Consider the following 15,415-nt stretch of genomic DNA (forward strand, 5'->3'; position numbering starts at 1 on the left):
TTGGTTCTGCGAGTACATTACCCATTCTGAATTATAGGAAGCCATTTGCTGTGCGTGAAAGCAACGAGTTGTTGCCTATGCAGTGAAGCGCGTGTCCTTAGTCAAGGCTGAGAAAGCTCGGCAGGTGGAGAATGCCATCCTCAGCATGGCCCAGCGTGGCCAACTTACAGAGAAAGTGTCGGAAGATCGACTCATAGCGATGCTACAAGGTTCAGGAGAGAGCGAAAAGAAGGTTAGTAACGTCATCTTCAAGAGACGCAACCTCGATGACGATGACGAATGGTAGCGCCAAGCCTTGGCGTTCCTGGAAGAACTCACTGGTGCAAATGATCAACCGTTCTCTACCCTGTCATCACAGCAACTGTTGGCACACCATGAAAAAGCTTGATGCATATGATCGGGTGCTGCTTTTGTAGCATGTTGCTCGAGCAATATCCTTGCGTGGGCGCTCACCGTGGATGGTCCATCATAAACAAACACTGCATTACGTGCAATGCTCGGCCGCATTGAATAATGTGCATGCTCTGCAACCTGCATGCGAAGCTTGGCCTGTAATGAAGTGTCTGTACAGGCGCGCTGCCGATTTACAGGTTTAAGAACTGGATATATAGCACCCAGACACCTGCCTGGGCGGCATCGAGCATGAGAGGCGCAGAATGTTGTCTGTTCTGGACCCAAAAGGCTGCTGTAAATGTGGTTGGGCAGCAGCATAAGGGTCCTCATGTTGCAGTCTGTGAAGTATCTGGATCAATGTTGCACTGAGTTGACAGTGTGAGAGATCGTCTATGTATCACTGATGGGAGGTGGATTGCAATGCTTCTGTACTTTTGTCACCGCATCTGCACTGGACGAGAGTCGGGAGTGACACGACAACTATCGTGAAGGATGTTTCTACCGGGATCACTGGGCCCCGCGACGCAGGATCTCACTGGCCCGTGCGGCTGCTCATGGCCACTGAGTGTGTAAAGCCTCTTTGTCAACGCTGTTCTGAGGAAAATATGAGCTCGAAAGTAGACGCTTACACAGGCCGCACTACGCGATTATTACGCAGCCACAACACCCCAGAAAAAAGCAGAACGCACCGGTGGTAGCCCACTGAGGCTGTGATGCTGAATGCAATTCCGCGTGTCGGGTATGGACATGTAACGCATCTTGGCCGACTTCATTGTGCCGGAACCATTTTTATGCCCAGAAGTCGTCGCTAACCCGTAATCAAGTAGCCTACGGCCCCGGCCCACGATAGGTGCCAAGAGCACTAGCACACAGAGTCGCTCTCGTGGAATGCTTGTTTCGTTTCTACAACAGCTCAAAACTATCCCCTATTGCATTTAGGCTGTACACATGTCTGCATGCAACCTTTGCAGATGAGGCTGGACAGTTTGTAGGAAATAAAAGAATGTCGAACCTCTACCGGGTGACTGTAGACGGTATTGTACCATCATGTGAGAATAACCCGGCCTGCATTCCTTTTTCAGCTGGGAATCCAAGAGTTGAGCATATTGTGGGCGCCCTTCACTTGTACCGCCCACGTTCTGATTCCGAGGCGAACGCAGAGAGTGGAAAAACAAATCAGGTATTTATTATATAAACTTCGTCGATGCCTTGCCTCTTGTTGCTTGACCTGTGCGTACGCATCGTACAGGGACCCTGTCAGGTCCATTGTCAGGCAAGTGTCCACAAGCATCCTCCATGTTTAGAAGCCAGATGTGCGGGACAGATTTGGGATATCGATGTTTTTGAACTTGTTCGATGCTAAGGTTGCGTCTCATGCCCATTCCAATGTTTGGGAAGACTTAAGACATGGTTTGCTCTTCGTATGTCTCGAGATAGCTACAGCCCCTGTGCTTTCAGGATGATGGCGAGAGCAGCGCGACGGATCAAGTTTGCGTCCTGGCTGTGCCGGGAGACATGGGATTCAAGGACTTTTGTCAGTTCCTGGGAAGCTACGTGCCAGGGATATGCAAGATGTGGATGGTTCGACGAGAAGACACGCCATCCAAGACTATGTGCATGGCTCTGCTGCAATTTAAGACTGTTGACGACGCAACCGCTTTCGTGCTCGATTATAATGGCAGACCGTTCTCTGTACTCGAACCCGACGTGATTTGTCGATGCGTTGCCGTCTCCCACGTAGAGATGGCACGCGACCCAGGTTCAACCGCTGTCCCCGCTCTCTTGCATCCCGTCCTGGCTCGTACCGTATCCCCTGCCCCGCCTGTGGGCCACGTCGAACTGCCGACATGCCCCGTGTGCCTGGAGCGCTTGGATGAGCACATTTCTGGCGTCATCACGACAGTGCGTTTACGCTTTCAGTCCTGTATTCAGCAAACCACGACTGCCAAAAGAAGTGTGAGGCCTGAACAATGAATGGCTGAATAATCCGTTGCACACTTGGGAACCATTTCCAAGTAAGGGAAGTCGTGCACACTCAGTATCTTCATGTGTGCAGGAATTTTCACACTTGCAGAAGCTGCATCCATGGCATATCGTTGGGACCAACCCCTGTCAGCGTGCAACAGAGGTCTTGAAGCCTTGAAAAATGCACTCGTATGCCTCTGGTGCATGGCAATGTTGCACGCGATTGCCTCTTATTGATTAATGAAATGTGCATCCAGCGTGTGTCTCATGCGATTTGAAGTGCAGGTCTGTAACCACAAGTTTCACAACGAGTGCCTGCAGAAGTGGGGAGATGCTTCGTGCCCTGTGTGTCGCTATTGCATGCACAACAACAGCACATCAAAGTGCGAAGTGTGCGATGCGTCTGTGGACCTATGGATCTGCCTCATTTGTGGCCACGTCGGATGTGGCAGATACAAGGAGTCGCATGCACTCTTCCATTTCAAAGAGTCACACCACTGCTACTCCTTAGAGCTGGAGTCCGGCCGGGTGAGTGCTACCTTCCCAAATGGCATTCCTGCCGACATAATCATCTCGCGTTTAGCTCTGATGCGTGATTCTTTGTTCAACATGCATGCCGACCGCTGATAGCCAAGCGGTATTGAGCAATGCATTTTACGTGTGAGTGTCACATCATGAGGAGGAATGGGACCAACTCTTCTAGAAATAAATTATTTGAAAAATACCCAGGAATGTGCAGAACACGACTGCCAGTTCCTGAACAAGCCTTTAGAGCGGGGGGAGAGTAGCCAACCAGCATCAGATTGGGTGACTTTTGAGCAGGTTTGGGATTATGTCGGAGATGGTTATGTTCACCGGCTGATCCAATCAAACGCAGACGGCAAGCTAGTCGAGGTACCGTCACCAGGGCAGGCTCAGTCAGCTACTCGCTCAGGGCAGAGCCATTCTGGCGTGGCGGGCCCAAGCGGGATGTGCAAGGGGCGCTCTGGTGAGGATCGCCCCTACAGCTTGAGCCCTGCCCTGCCGGAAGGGAGCGAAGCTCTTGACGAAGTGCACATGATGGAGGTGCGCCCAAGAACAGTTGTGCTGCTTCTGCACGTGTCATCTCTTAGCTTGCTCACACATTCATGGTGCCTGTGTTAAATCTACTAGTTTGCAACTGCGCTGCATCATGACCGTGCACGACCTTTATCCATGCGTGTTGTTGGTCTGGTTGCTTGGGTGGATGCTTGCTGCAAGGCGTGTTGTTGGTTTGGTTGCTTGGGCGGATGCTTGCTGCAAGGGGAGCATGTAGGGTTTGGATGGCAGGCTTTGGAACTCAAGACGGCACGTGACCGTATATCCAGCTCGGATTCCTGAACTCTTTCAAAATGGTCAAACTGATGCCACACAGGGCAGCGCAGCTGTTGGGGTCACTTTGCAAGTCTGGCGGCTCAATACCGTATCTCAAAGTTAAGAGCATTATTAGGTGCGTGCAGGCCATGTATGAGAGTAAGATGGACTCGGTCTCACGGAGTACAGCCACTTGCTGACGAGTCAACTTGAGAGCCAGCGGCAGTATTTTGAGGAGATGCGAGTCCAAGAAGCTCTGGAACATAACCGCGCACTTCAGGCCGTAGAACAGAAGCTTGTCGAGCAGCAAGCGCTTGCTCATGAGGCAAGCACGCGGTGCGATCCCTTTGGCATTTGGTACTTATGTAAATTTCTATTGTCCAACCATCCAAAAGCCTAGGCTATGTCATGCACATCACAGGCACGCCACAGCACGTGCCAAAAAATGTCAACAGTCTTGTTTCCCCCACACTTCGCAATGCTCGTTCCTCCAATTCAGTCTCAACAGCTGTAGAGATTGAATCAGAGGAACGAGCATTGCAAAGTGCGAGGGAAACAAAACTGTGTTTCTATAAGCTTTGCCGCCTTCCATCATGTCCCATCACTATGCGCAAGCAAGATGATTTGCTCTTGTGCCTTTTCAGTTGCAGCAGATTGGCAATGCTGTGAATGAGGCTCGGCAATGCCAGGTGCTAGCAGAGCGCGAAGTCATTGTAGTCCTGACAAGGGAGGACGCAATGGATTTCCCAGAGACGGGCAGATTGGGTTCAATTGCTGCAAGTTTGCATTTGGAAAGTTTCCAAAAAGTGCACTGAGTCCAGCCGCAATAAGATAACCAAGACCAGGAACAATTTGCACAGGTTACATGAATTGGAGGGGAACACAAAGCACATGCAAAAGAAGCTGAAAGAGGCTGAGCAAAGATGGAAGGATGCCAAGAAGGAGGTGGACATGTTCACCGAGCTCAACCGGGGGCTCATACTGAATCAGCAGGTGTATAAGCAAAGGGCACTTGCAGCAGAGGAAGAAGGGCGTGCAAAAGAAGCCACTATTACGGTATGGTTCCCGCTCTTGCATAGCAACACGACTTGCTTGTGGCAGTGGGATTCCTTTGTGTCCGCCTTTTCTTGTCAGCCAGTCAAACTTCTGGTTCTTTACCTCCATTGTGTTTGTCGCAGGCCCATGTGTGCAAGTCTGCAGCCCGCTGCGACCAGTTATGTCAGTATCAATTCTTGCAATGTGACTCCAGACATGCGGAACAAAAGATGGTGTCATAGGCCTGTGATGGATTATGATTCAGGCGTTAGTTGCTGTGTGTATGGTTGACAATGCTATTGACTGCCTGCAAGTACGTCCAGAGGCCGCCTTGTGCCGATTAGTTATCGTGGCTGGAAAAACTTTCCTGTGGACGTGCGTATCATGCCACCCGAGTGGTTGGCCTGTTTTGTATTGACCTTCTCATATCCTTGGGTGTTATGCAGGATTGAGAGAGCAGGTTCGAGACATGATGGTGTTTATTGAAGCTGGGCAAATTGCGCGCTCTGATGGCAACGAGCTAGCTGGTGGATCTGCGCAAGTTGCACCGGCACAAACGAAACGGAGCGCAAGGAGGTCTAGGAACTGAAAGCCAACGGACCCAAAGACTAGACAATCGCGAGTACTCATCCGGGATTGCATCACCAATTTGCCATTTCAAACAGCCCGAAGATTGCGCTGTGTTGCGTGGCTAACTGCGCTGCCCACCGCGCCCACTTTGCGCCTTAGCAATGGAGAATTCTTTGCAGCGGGGCGTCACCTGTTCGGTCTAGGGGTGACAACGGCGGTGGATGTTCCGCCTTGCCACTGCACCGCCGGCGACTCCACGACGCCGGACCACGCTCTCTCGTGCAACCGCAATGCAGGTGAGGCATCGATGCGCCATAACTACTGGGTTTCGGCCTGGCGCCATGCCATCCACCGTGCGGGCTGCGCGTCTAGCGTGGAGCCGCAATACAGCAGCCTTGCAGCTGCGGGGGCGCAGGGGGCTGCTGGTCTTCGTCGCGGGGATATTTTGACTGTCTGGCCGGACGGCCGCGTCCGCGTCATGGACTGCGTTGTTACGCACCCGGTGGCCGCATCGTTTGTTCGCGATGCCGCAGAGGTTGCCGGATCCGCGGAAGCGAAGGCGGAGCTGCGGAAGCAACGAGCCTTCGAGGAGTTTGGGGAGGGCTCCGCTTACGACTTCATTACACTCACCGTGGAGTCGTTTGGCCGCATGGGCTCCGCCGCCTCGCGTTTCCTTTCGGAGCTTGGCGACTTGGCGGCAGGGGGGGGGAACCGGGTGTCCAAGGCTGCCTTCGTACTGGCGTCCGTCGGGAGCTCAGCTGTGCTGTGTGCAAGGGCAACGCGCGCATGTACTACAAGTCCCTCTCTCGTATCGCCGTGAACGTCGGCTCGGACTTCCATGCCGGGTGTGATGCACCGCAGGAGGATCCCGGCGTAGCTTAGGTTGCTGGTTTTCTTGTGAGTTTTGTCTTAGTTTGTGACGTTGTTTTCAGTGTTAGTTTCTGTGTTTTCTTTTTCCTGTTTTGCCAGCCCTGTCGCTTGTAACACCCCAAGCCCAAAGATTGCGCACTGCGCGTGTGTTGCGACTGCATGGCTTAGGCAAAGCACTTGCAGGGTGATTACTTGACCTTGAAACATAATCATTATCGGTAGCACCAATGTAACCCTTCTGCACGCTGCTATGCAACCCCAAATTGGGGTCCCCAATGCCAACAATCTCGCATTACATTGAAATCAATGAATGGTACGGACACGGGGCATGCCTATCGATGGCATGGCTAAAGGTACGCGATGGTCTAGACACTTATTAAAGGTGTTGACATTTATGTTTCATCCATGATACCGCCCTCAAGCAGCAAATTGGCTGCCAACTCCTCCTGCTTGTCGCATGCAAAGTAGGCATGAATGCATGCTTCCCTGGGGAATCCCATCTCCTCAAGCCTTTGGACGGCTTGCTCATCCTCTTCAGTCATCTCAATCTCCACACCGCGTCCCCCCATCTGCAAGTATCCTCTATTGAAGATATGTGCAGGGAACGGGGCAAACAAGCATACTTGGAACATAATTCTCTCTCTTCATGCAGCACAACCACACAAACCTGTGCATGGCGGCAGATTGGTCGCCCGCTTCATCAGAAATGATAGAGTCTACAGGTTTTGTAAGAAACTATCGCAATGCCCAACAGGTGCCGATCATGCAGCTTTCATTCCAAGGCATCTGCTCTGAGCATTGGCAACAGCACGTATGTCGTTGGTGTGCATGCACCACTGTGCATGTGGAGTTCTCCCTCATTGCCGAAAGTCAGCACTATCACAGATCCCTCGAGAACTTGGAAATGAATGGAACCTCCAAGCATATGCCATAGTGGCCACACGCAGTCAGGGGAGCCGCACCAACTGTTGCAGGGCCTCAGCCGCCACTCCCTCAGGATCACCGGGGGCTGGCTCCATGATCATTCGCAGGAACTCTCCTTGATTCTGTTGCAGTATCTGCATGAGTGCAGGGTTCTGGTTGCTGAGCTCAGTAAGCATGCGCGGCAGGCTCCCAGGGTCCTGCTGAATCATGGCGCGGATCTGCGCAAACTGAGGGTTGTTCCTCAGGGCGGCCATGGGCCCGCTCGCGTCCCCACCCGCCGGCGCACCGCCACCAGCCCCACCTCCGAAAAGGTCGAGCGGCGCCGCATTGGGCCCACCGGGGCCTGCACGGGCCCCTGCTGTGCTTGCTGGGGCCGCTGCAGCAGGGGCTGCAGGCTGCAATTGTTCGGCTGCCGATTCAGGAATTCCTTGCATGAGGTATTCAACCGCGCGCTCTGGATTGTTGAATGCCGCTCGCATTGCACGCTCTACTTCCTCCTTTGCAAAACCCATCTCCATAATCGCCGCAATTGAGGACTGCAGCTCCGCTCCGACCTGCAGACATAGAAGCTTGAGATACAAAGCATGTGGCGTACATCTCAATGCAGTTGCTGTTGGACTTTCCGTTGCAGTCTCATGCCTGCCCTCCATAACCTTCATCTCTCGTGTGCACAGCCAGCAATGCTGGGTGATGTCAGTTGCATGACTGGGACGTAGTGCAACGTGAGTCCTACAACACGGCTCCTTACCCCCTGCAGAATGCTACCCGAGGAGACGCTTTGGCAAGGTTGAAAGCGGTGACGGCAGCTGGATCGGCACACCCATGGGTGTGAAGGCCCACGCACCATTGTACATGTGGATCGCAACAAAAACGCATCCACCAGTTGTCCTTGAGCACCCATGACATGTCTAAAACTCTCCAAAGGTTTTCAAGTGTCTTGGAGGTGCATGTGTTCTTATGCAACAGTCGCAATACCTTCAATCCTGCATGGACATTACAAGGACAGGCACCGCACCACAAATGAAGTGGGCATGGCGCTGGCCGCCGGTGTGTCAGCCTCAGCAGCTGCAGGGGATGCGGAGGCAGCTGCAGCGGCAGGCGCTGGGGCTGCAGGTGTTGCCACCGGCTCTGGCACAGGCGCCGCAGGGGTTGCAGGAGGGGGGGCTGCGGCTTTTGGAGCAGGCGCCTTCTTTACCATCACGACCATGAAGGTGTTCTCAACAACTTCGGCTTCCTCGACTGTCTCTTCGTCTTTCAAAACCTACTCCAAACATGCCATCAGAACTGAAACAAGTCTCACAAACTAGGTTTGCAATATCTGGACGCTAACCACTCGTCATCACTGCAAGCTGCTCTGATTGCCAGGAACTAACCAGGACCAGCTGAAAATCTTATTCAGGTACTCATCGCTTACATACGTGAGGTTCTGGAGTTTTGTCTTTTGAATACAGGCGCCAGTAGCAGTCTCAGCAGCACAGTGCAATTCTACAAAAGTTGCTCTCCCGCTGCAGAGTTTGCGACTGCTTCCTGTACAATACCTGTAGCAATGACAGCAGAGCGTTGCATGGGCCATGGTCATTGAGGCCCGCGCCCTGGATTAGGGTGGCGCACAAACAAAGGTGAACAAGTGCTGACCTCAACCCTGAGAAAGCTTGCGACACCTGCCCGAATCTCAAGCGAATCCAGCCACGCGTACATACCTTCCCTCGGTATATCAGAGTCACGCCATCTTTAGGGAATGTAGGACCCTGCTGCTCTTCTATCTTGGCCTTCACGTCCAACACCTAAAACCATTGCATTCCCGTCAACGGCATCTAAATCGTACGAAAATGGTCGTGAAAAGTACATATGCAGGTAGGAGCAATAAGCGGCTACGGCAAACACGTGTATCCCTTGAGATAATGGACTGCGAGTCAAAGAGCATGAAAGTATTTGCGACGACACACCGCACAAACATGGTCTACCAAAATGAGACTTCAGGCACGAAAGGTCTACTATAAAGCATGCTGACCGGGCATAGATTCCAACCAGATTACGTTAGGATGCCCCTTGGCGCAAGCGGAAGCGTCTCAGGACGAATCAACGTCGCGCCACCGACAGTTCACCTGTCGCTCGTGCGCATTGCAGAGCATGTGCATGAACTGACAATGTCCCGACATGTTGTAACTTGGTAAGTGTTCCCGGCAACCAAAGGGATTGCCAGGCGCACTGCACTTTGCGCACTGAACACAGCATACCTTCATGGATGGATCAATTTCCAGATCAAACATGACATTTGCCACGGTCTTCACGACCACCTTCATTGTAAAGAGCTGTAGTTGGGAACTGGTGTCACTGGGTGGGTGCGCGCTCTGACGCTGGACTCAAGGAGACACCGTCCACTACACGTATGCGCGGCCCTACTCACCAGGATTCTTGGCGCTCATTAACGTAGTCCTTCTCATTTCAAGATTATGCGTTGTTCTGGCTTCATGCAGAACCGGTCAGACTGTCTGACAGACCATTGAATGGTCCATTCCCAAATTCTTGAACGTGTCCTAATCACGACCCTGCCCTGATAGCAGTTGATTAACGGCCAGCGAGACTATCGGCACTGACCTAGACGACGGCGCTGCAGGTTGCGGATCGAAGACGTGACATAACGTGCTGAGCAAGAAACCGCAGAGCCTGTACGCTGCAGAGCCTGGCAGCACGTCGGAATGTGCTGCTTGCGCCGTGTGCAGCGCTGTGAGCCTGTCCGGGCACAGCACTTTCAATGAATCGTTCGGTTGCTTGTAGTATCTCAAAGACATCTTTCCACCGAGGCTGGTGCCAACATTCGTGTCACAACACTGTGGTTACGCTGCAAGGATTGGCAGTACCAGTTACTTGGCAGACCTGCATGGGAATGGCGCAACAGAGTCTTTCTGAGAGCTTCCTGTAGTTTGCCATGGTGTCGTCCCTTTCTCACCGTGGAATCCAGGACTGACACACCTGATCATTCATTCGGACAACGAACAGCGGCGTACGCAGGCACGTGGCAGTGCCTGTCAGGTCGAGGTCGTCCAGGCTTGTGGGATCGCTTTGCGATCAAGTGCACAAAGACCTGTGAGTAGACAGTATCCATGCAATGGCAACATTGTGACGAGCTGCAACATCTTGTCCGTCATCGCGGTACCCCTACGTTTTTCGGGAGACTATAGTTTATGTCTGACAGTTTGTGTACAATGGTTCAGCAATTCCTGCTTGTGGTAGGCTGTTTTGTCATGCAGGGGAGTATGTACCTGGGTATACGCAACAGAAACAGCCTCAGCTGTAGTAAACGAGAGCTTGGTCTCCAATCTTCTGAGATGATTCGTAGTTTTGAAAAGGGGGGTGGATCACCCCCTTGTCTTGGGACGACTCAGTGAATGTCTTGGTCCCGGATGGTCGCAAAGCAGACCTGTCCAGCGCTGGTTACATTAAACTGTTGGAAATTGAGAGATTGGACAGACAAAGTTGCAATTTAAGTCAACTTATTCAATATAAATACGATTCATCCTCACTCACCGTGATCATGAGATCAAGGACACTATACACACAATAAGCACCTCAGTGCCCCAAGGGGCAATCAGAAGCTTCATGAAGTTCGCACTGAGAGTAGGAAGGCAGGAAGTATTCTATGAGGGCCTCCCAGGGCGCTGGCATAGATACGGTATAGCTATCTATCTGTGCGCGGATAGGATGACCGTGCACAGAGGATGAATGAACAACGACACAGTACTTCAGTTTCACGCATGTACTCGACCTATACATGCATGAGAACTTTCGTTCTTCAACACTCCCCATATGTAAGGGCGAGTGAGCCAGGTAACACTACAACATCAAGACCTAGTTCCTCGAGCAGCATGGTCAGGGGCAGTGGCATAGACCAGAGGCGTAGCTCATCAGTGGACAGAAATGCAGCAAGTGTTCCGTCTTCGCATGGGGGCATGGTCATAACCAGAGGCATGGCCCACAACGGACAAACAGGACAACACAACGTTTGCCCCGAGCGACTCGGAACGGACATACAATCGACCCGAATACGGATACCTGATAGAAGGAGCACTCGGGTAGTCCTCACCATGACATGCAGCTCCTCAGAGCAAAGATCCTAAAGGTCTGAGTCCTAAGCTACTGACATGTTGCTGAAACTTTGCCACAGGAAGAGGCTTAGTAAACACATCTGCAACATTGTCTGCAGTAGGAACAAACTCAAACTTTATTTCATTCAGTATTACTCGATCCCGAGCAAAGTGATGTATGATATCGATATGCTTAGAGCGATGAGTACTCATGGGGTTTTTAAGCAGGGCCAAGGCAGCCATGTTATCACCTAGCATGAGCACCGGACCAGTGATGGGCTCCCCAATGTCAGGTAAGAGCTTTCGGAGCCAAAGGGCTTCGCGTCCCCCTGCTCCGGCTGCTTGATATTCAGCTTCAGTGGTAGATAACGCTACTGTAGGTTGCAATTTGCTTTGCCATGAAATAGCAGCACCATGCAACAAAAAGACAATGCCAGTAGTACTGCGACGGGACTCTTTGTCTCCGCCATGATCAGAATCAGTGTAACCTATCAAACCAGTACTAGTACCAAACGTTAAAGCCAAGTCCATTGTGCCAGACAGATATCGAAGGAGCTTGATACCAGCAGACCAATGCGAGGTATCAGGCTTCTTGAGGTATCGTGCCAAATGACTGACTGCTTGAGCAATATCAGGACGTGTGCAATTGGCAAGATGCATGAGTGACCCATTAAGGGAGGGATATAATTCAATTTGCTCAGGATCAAGTGGGCTGCCTTCCACAAGGGTGGTAAGGGGCAGAGACACTGGCGAGCATCCTGACATATTGAGATCATCAAGAAGCTTCTCAATATAAGGCTTCTGATGCAAAGACAAAGTTCGTTGGATACGATTGCGACAGATCTGAATACCGAGGAAGTCAGCCGGCTCCCCAAGGTCCGCGCTTCAAACATTGCTTTGACAAGCTCAAGTACTTGGTTCACCTCTTCCAGACTTTTCCCCGCAATAAGGCAGTCATCAACATAAATCAAGGCTAAAACTGTTCCATCTTCAAGAAGAGAGCAGGATCTCCTACAGAACAGACAAAGCCTTTGGATAGTAACTTCTCTTTAAGGGTCTGGTGCCATGCTCGTGGTGACTGCTTGAGCCCGTAAATAGATTTGTGGAGCAAGCATGCAGTTCCTGAAGGTGCCTTAGAACCGGGAGGATGACGCATGTACACCTCCTCTTCTAAGACGCCATTCAGGAACGCTGTCTTTATGTCAATTTGACGCACTTCTAAATCTAAATTTGCAACCATAGCACAAAATGCTCTTAGGGTAGCATACTTGGAAACAGGTGCGTAAGTGTCACCATAATCAACTCCTGGCACTTGAGTGAAACCCTGTGCTACCAGGCGTGCCTTGTAATCGGCATTACGCTTACGTTCTAAAACAAGTCTGCAACCAATGGTCCGTTTGCCAGCAGGTAACGGCACTACGGACCAGCAAGCATGCTCCTTAAGGGAACTCATTTCTTTGTCAATAGCTTGTTGCCACAAATGCCCGTCTGGTCGAGACAATGCTTCAGAGACAGTTTTGGGGTCAGGGTCAAACCCAATCACCTTTGCACTGCCAGCATAGTGCCCACATGCTCTACGTACATGCGCACGATTCACAGGATCTGATTGAGGCAATTCTGCCACTCCCCTTGCTAATAGATTCTGGGGCTCGGGCAACTCAATAGGGCATCAGCATCGTCACCCAATTCGGAGTTGTCACCGGCTACATCTGCTTCTTCATCAATTGCAGCAAGGCTTGGTGTCCAACTATCAGTAGGCTCAAAGTCCATAGGCGGAAGCGAAGGTGAGGGCAACTCCACTGGGGCCAAAGACGGCGGGACAGGCTGCTGGACTGATTCTTCGGCATGGTATTGCCGGTCCGGGGACCCAGTGGAGTCGTCCTCGACCTCCACTTCCACCGGCACTGACAATACAGCAAAATTATCCTGAAACATCACGCCGCATGCGATCAGTAATTTGTTGTCCACCACTATATGATAATTAGTAGAGTTGGTTGGAGGAGCCAACCCAACAAAAACGCCTTTGCGTGCCTTCTCAGAAAGTTTGTCCCTGGCGGACATGGGCACATGTCCCCAAGCTGGGCATCCAAATACATGAAACAACGCCAAGTTAGGACGTATGCCCGTGAAGCGCTCATATGGCGATAATGCTTGCCCACTAGCCAGCACAGCATTACGAACATCATTGGAATACCTTAACGCATATCCTCAATACGAGGCTGGCAGCCCAGATTCAGACAACATCGTGCGAGTGCGCTCAGCAAGTGTTCTATTCAGGCGCTCAGCCTTGCCATTCTCTTCCGGAGTATGTCCAGCTGTTTCTTCATGATGTATGCCTTTGGAATCCAAATACTCTTTCAGCGCATCATTGACATACTCCCCTCCTCCATCAGTGCGAAGCCGAAGAATGGGATGCTCGCCTTGAGTAGCCACGAGGGCCATCAAGCGTTGCAAAACAGCAGTAACATCTGATTTGTGCGAGATAAGCTCGATGCATGAGAAAGAAGAAAAATCATCCAGCAAAGTGACTACATCACGTGAGCCTTTCACTGATTGAACCCTGAAGGGGCCCATGACATCAAAATGCAATCGAAAGTTAATGCGAGTAGCAGGGTCCAAACTAGCTGGGTGAGTTACCCGATGCATTTTACCCGCCATACACGGTTCACAAACATCATCCCTAGCAGCTAAGAACTGTGCCGGCATAACAGTGCAACCTGAGAGCAAGCCTTTGCGTTGCATCTCAGCTAAGGTGCCGAAATTTGTATGACCCAATTTGCGGTGCCACAGAACTGCTGTGGATACCGACAGTGCTTTATGAGAGTTAATACCATCCCAAATATATAAGCCCTCAAATCGAGTGGCTGTAGCTACCATGACACCATCCTTACTGAAAACATTTGTAGAAGAATGAGCCGCAATGCTGCCAGAGAAACCTTGTTCTACCAAAGAAGGCAGAGACAACAAATTGCTAACCAGGTCTGGCACTAAAAGTACATTGCTTACGACATTTAGCGCATACTGGATTTGCAAGTGCACTGTTCCCATGCCACTAGCATAAATGTCCGAACCATCAGCAAGCGTAACTGGTTGCCGTTCTTCAAAAGGTATAAAATCAAGTAGGCATTCTTTATGTCTAGTCATAGAGCATGTCGCTCCAGAGTCTAACACCCAGTCGTCACAATCAGTCTCAGGAGAATGAAACGGACCGCTGCGAGGTTTCGGGAACCCAGGGGCATATGCGGTCGGTTGGGCGCCCTGGCTTTGACGGAGCAAAATGCAGTGTCGAGCCAGGTGTCCCAGGTTGCCGCAGTGATGACAGGTGAGATGGGAATGGCTGGAAGAGGAAGGTTGATCATCCGAGACGTGGCGGGCAGGGCGAGGAGTGTGCCAGGCACGGTTGGCCTGATGAGGCACATGGCCTACCAACTGGCGATGAGCTTCTAGAGCACGAAGAGCAGCACGCAGGGATATCATGGAGAAAGTGCTAGCCTGTAAGACCAGAGATCCAGAGGAAGCAGCATAGTGGGAATTTAAGCCCCGAATGGTGTGGGAGATGAGGGTGGGGACCGGCAATGGCGAGCCCAGGGACGCAAGATCATCATGAATTTTCTCGAGGGCATCCATAAATTCATCGATGGTCTGATTAGGGCCTTGACGCATGGAGAACAGGTTGTTCTGGATGACAGTTGCTTGGAGTGCAAGGGCGGCGAGGTGCTCATCACGCAGGAAATTCCAAAGACTTTGCGGATTCTGCAGGTGACGAGACGAACGGCCCCAACGATCGGAGATGCAGAGTTGAATCATGGAGAAAGCCTTCGAGGCGTTCTCGAACTGGTCGTCATTAGGTACCTCGGGCAACGGGTTGACGACCCAGTGATGGCAACCATTGTACGTGAGACAAGCAGTCATGCGACGTTCCCACTGTGCCCAATTGGTGTCGTCCAAAACGATGCCAGGTCCATTTTTAATCGTGGCCATGGTTAAAACAAAAGGAATTTCGCACGAGAACAGACGCGAAGAAATCACCGGTGGCTAGGGGTGCGGAAAGTGAACCGCCGCGAAGTAGTGCGAAGTAGTGCGAAGTGAAGCGAAGTGATGTGAAGCGAAGCGAATAGTTTACTAATTGTAGCAATGAAGCGATGTGTCGAGAAGCGAAGCGAATTGAGGTGCGCCAGCGAAGAACTTGAAGCGGTGTGCACGGACGTCACGAAGAGATTGAATGCGAACACCAGCAATTA

The 15,415-nt window shown here is 51.5% G+C and overlaps 1 protein-coding gene across 1 annotated transcript; it reads right to left on the reverse strand.

Moving 5' to 3' along the window:
* Positions 1–7,112: 7,112 nt before the first annotated feature.
* LOC149809334 (ubiquitin receptor RAD23b-like) lies at positions 7,113–7,748 on the reverse strand. The gene has a single exon (XM_089994883.1). It carries the CDS (start codon positions 7,746–7,748, stop codon positions 7,113–7,115), a length of 636 nt encoding a protein of 211 aa, XP_089851009.1.
* Between the last annotated feature and the right edge of the window lie 7,667 nt (positions 7,749–15,415).

The sequence above is a fragment of the Nuphar pumila genome, unplaced genomic scaffold (genome assembly GCF_984573655.1).
Source record: "Nuphar pumila unplaced genomic scaffold, dmNupPumi1.hap1.1 HAP1_SCAFFOLD_1378, whole genome shotgun sequence".
In the NCBI taxonomy this organism is placed as follows: Eukaryota; Viridiplantae; Streptophyta; class Magnoliopsida; order Nymphaeales; family Nymphaeaceae; genus Nuphar; species Nuphar pumila.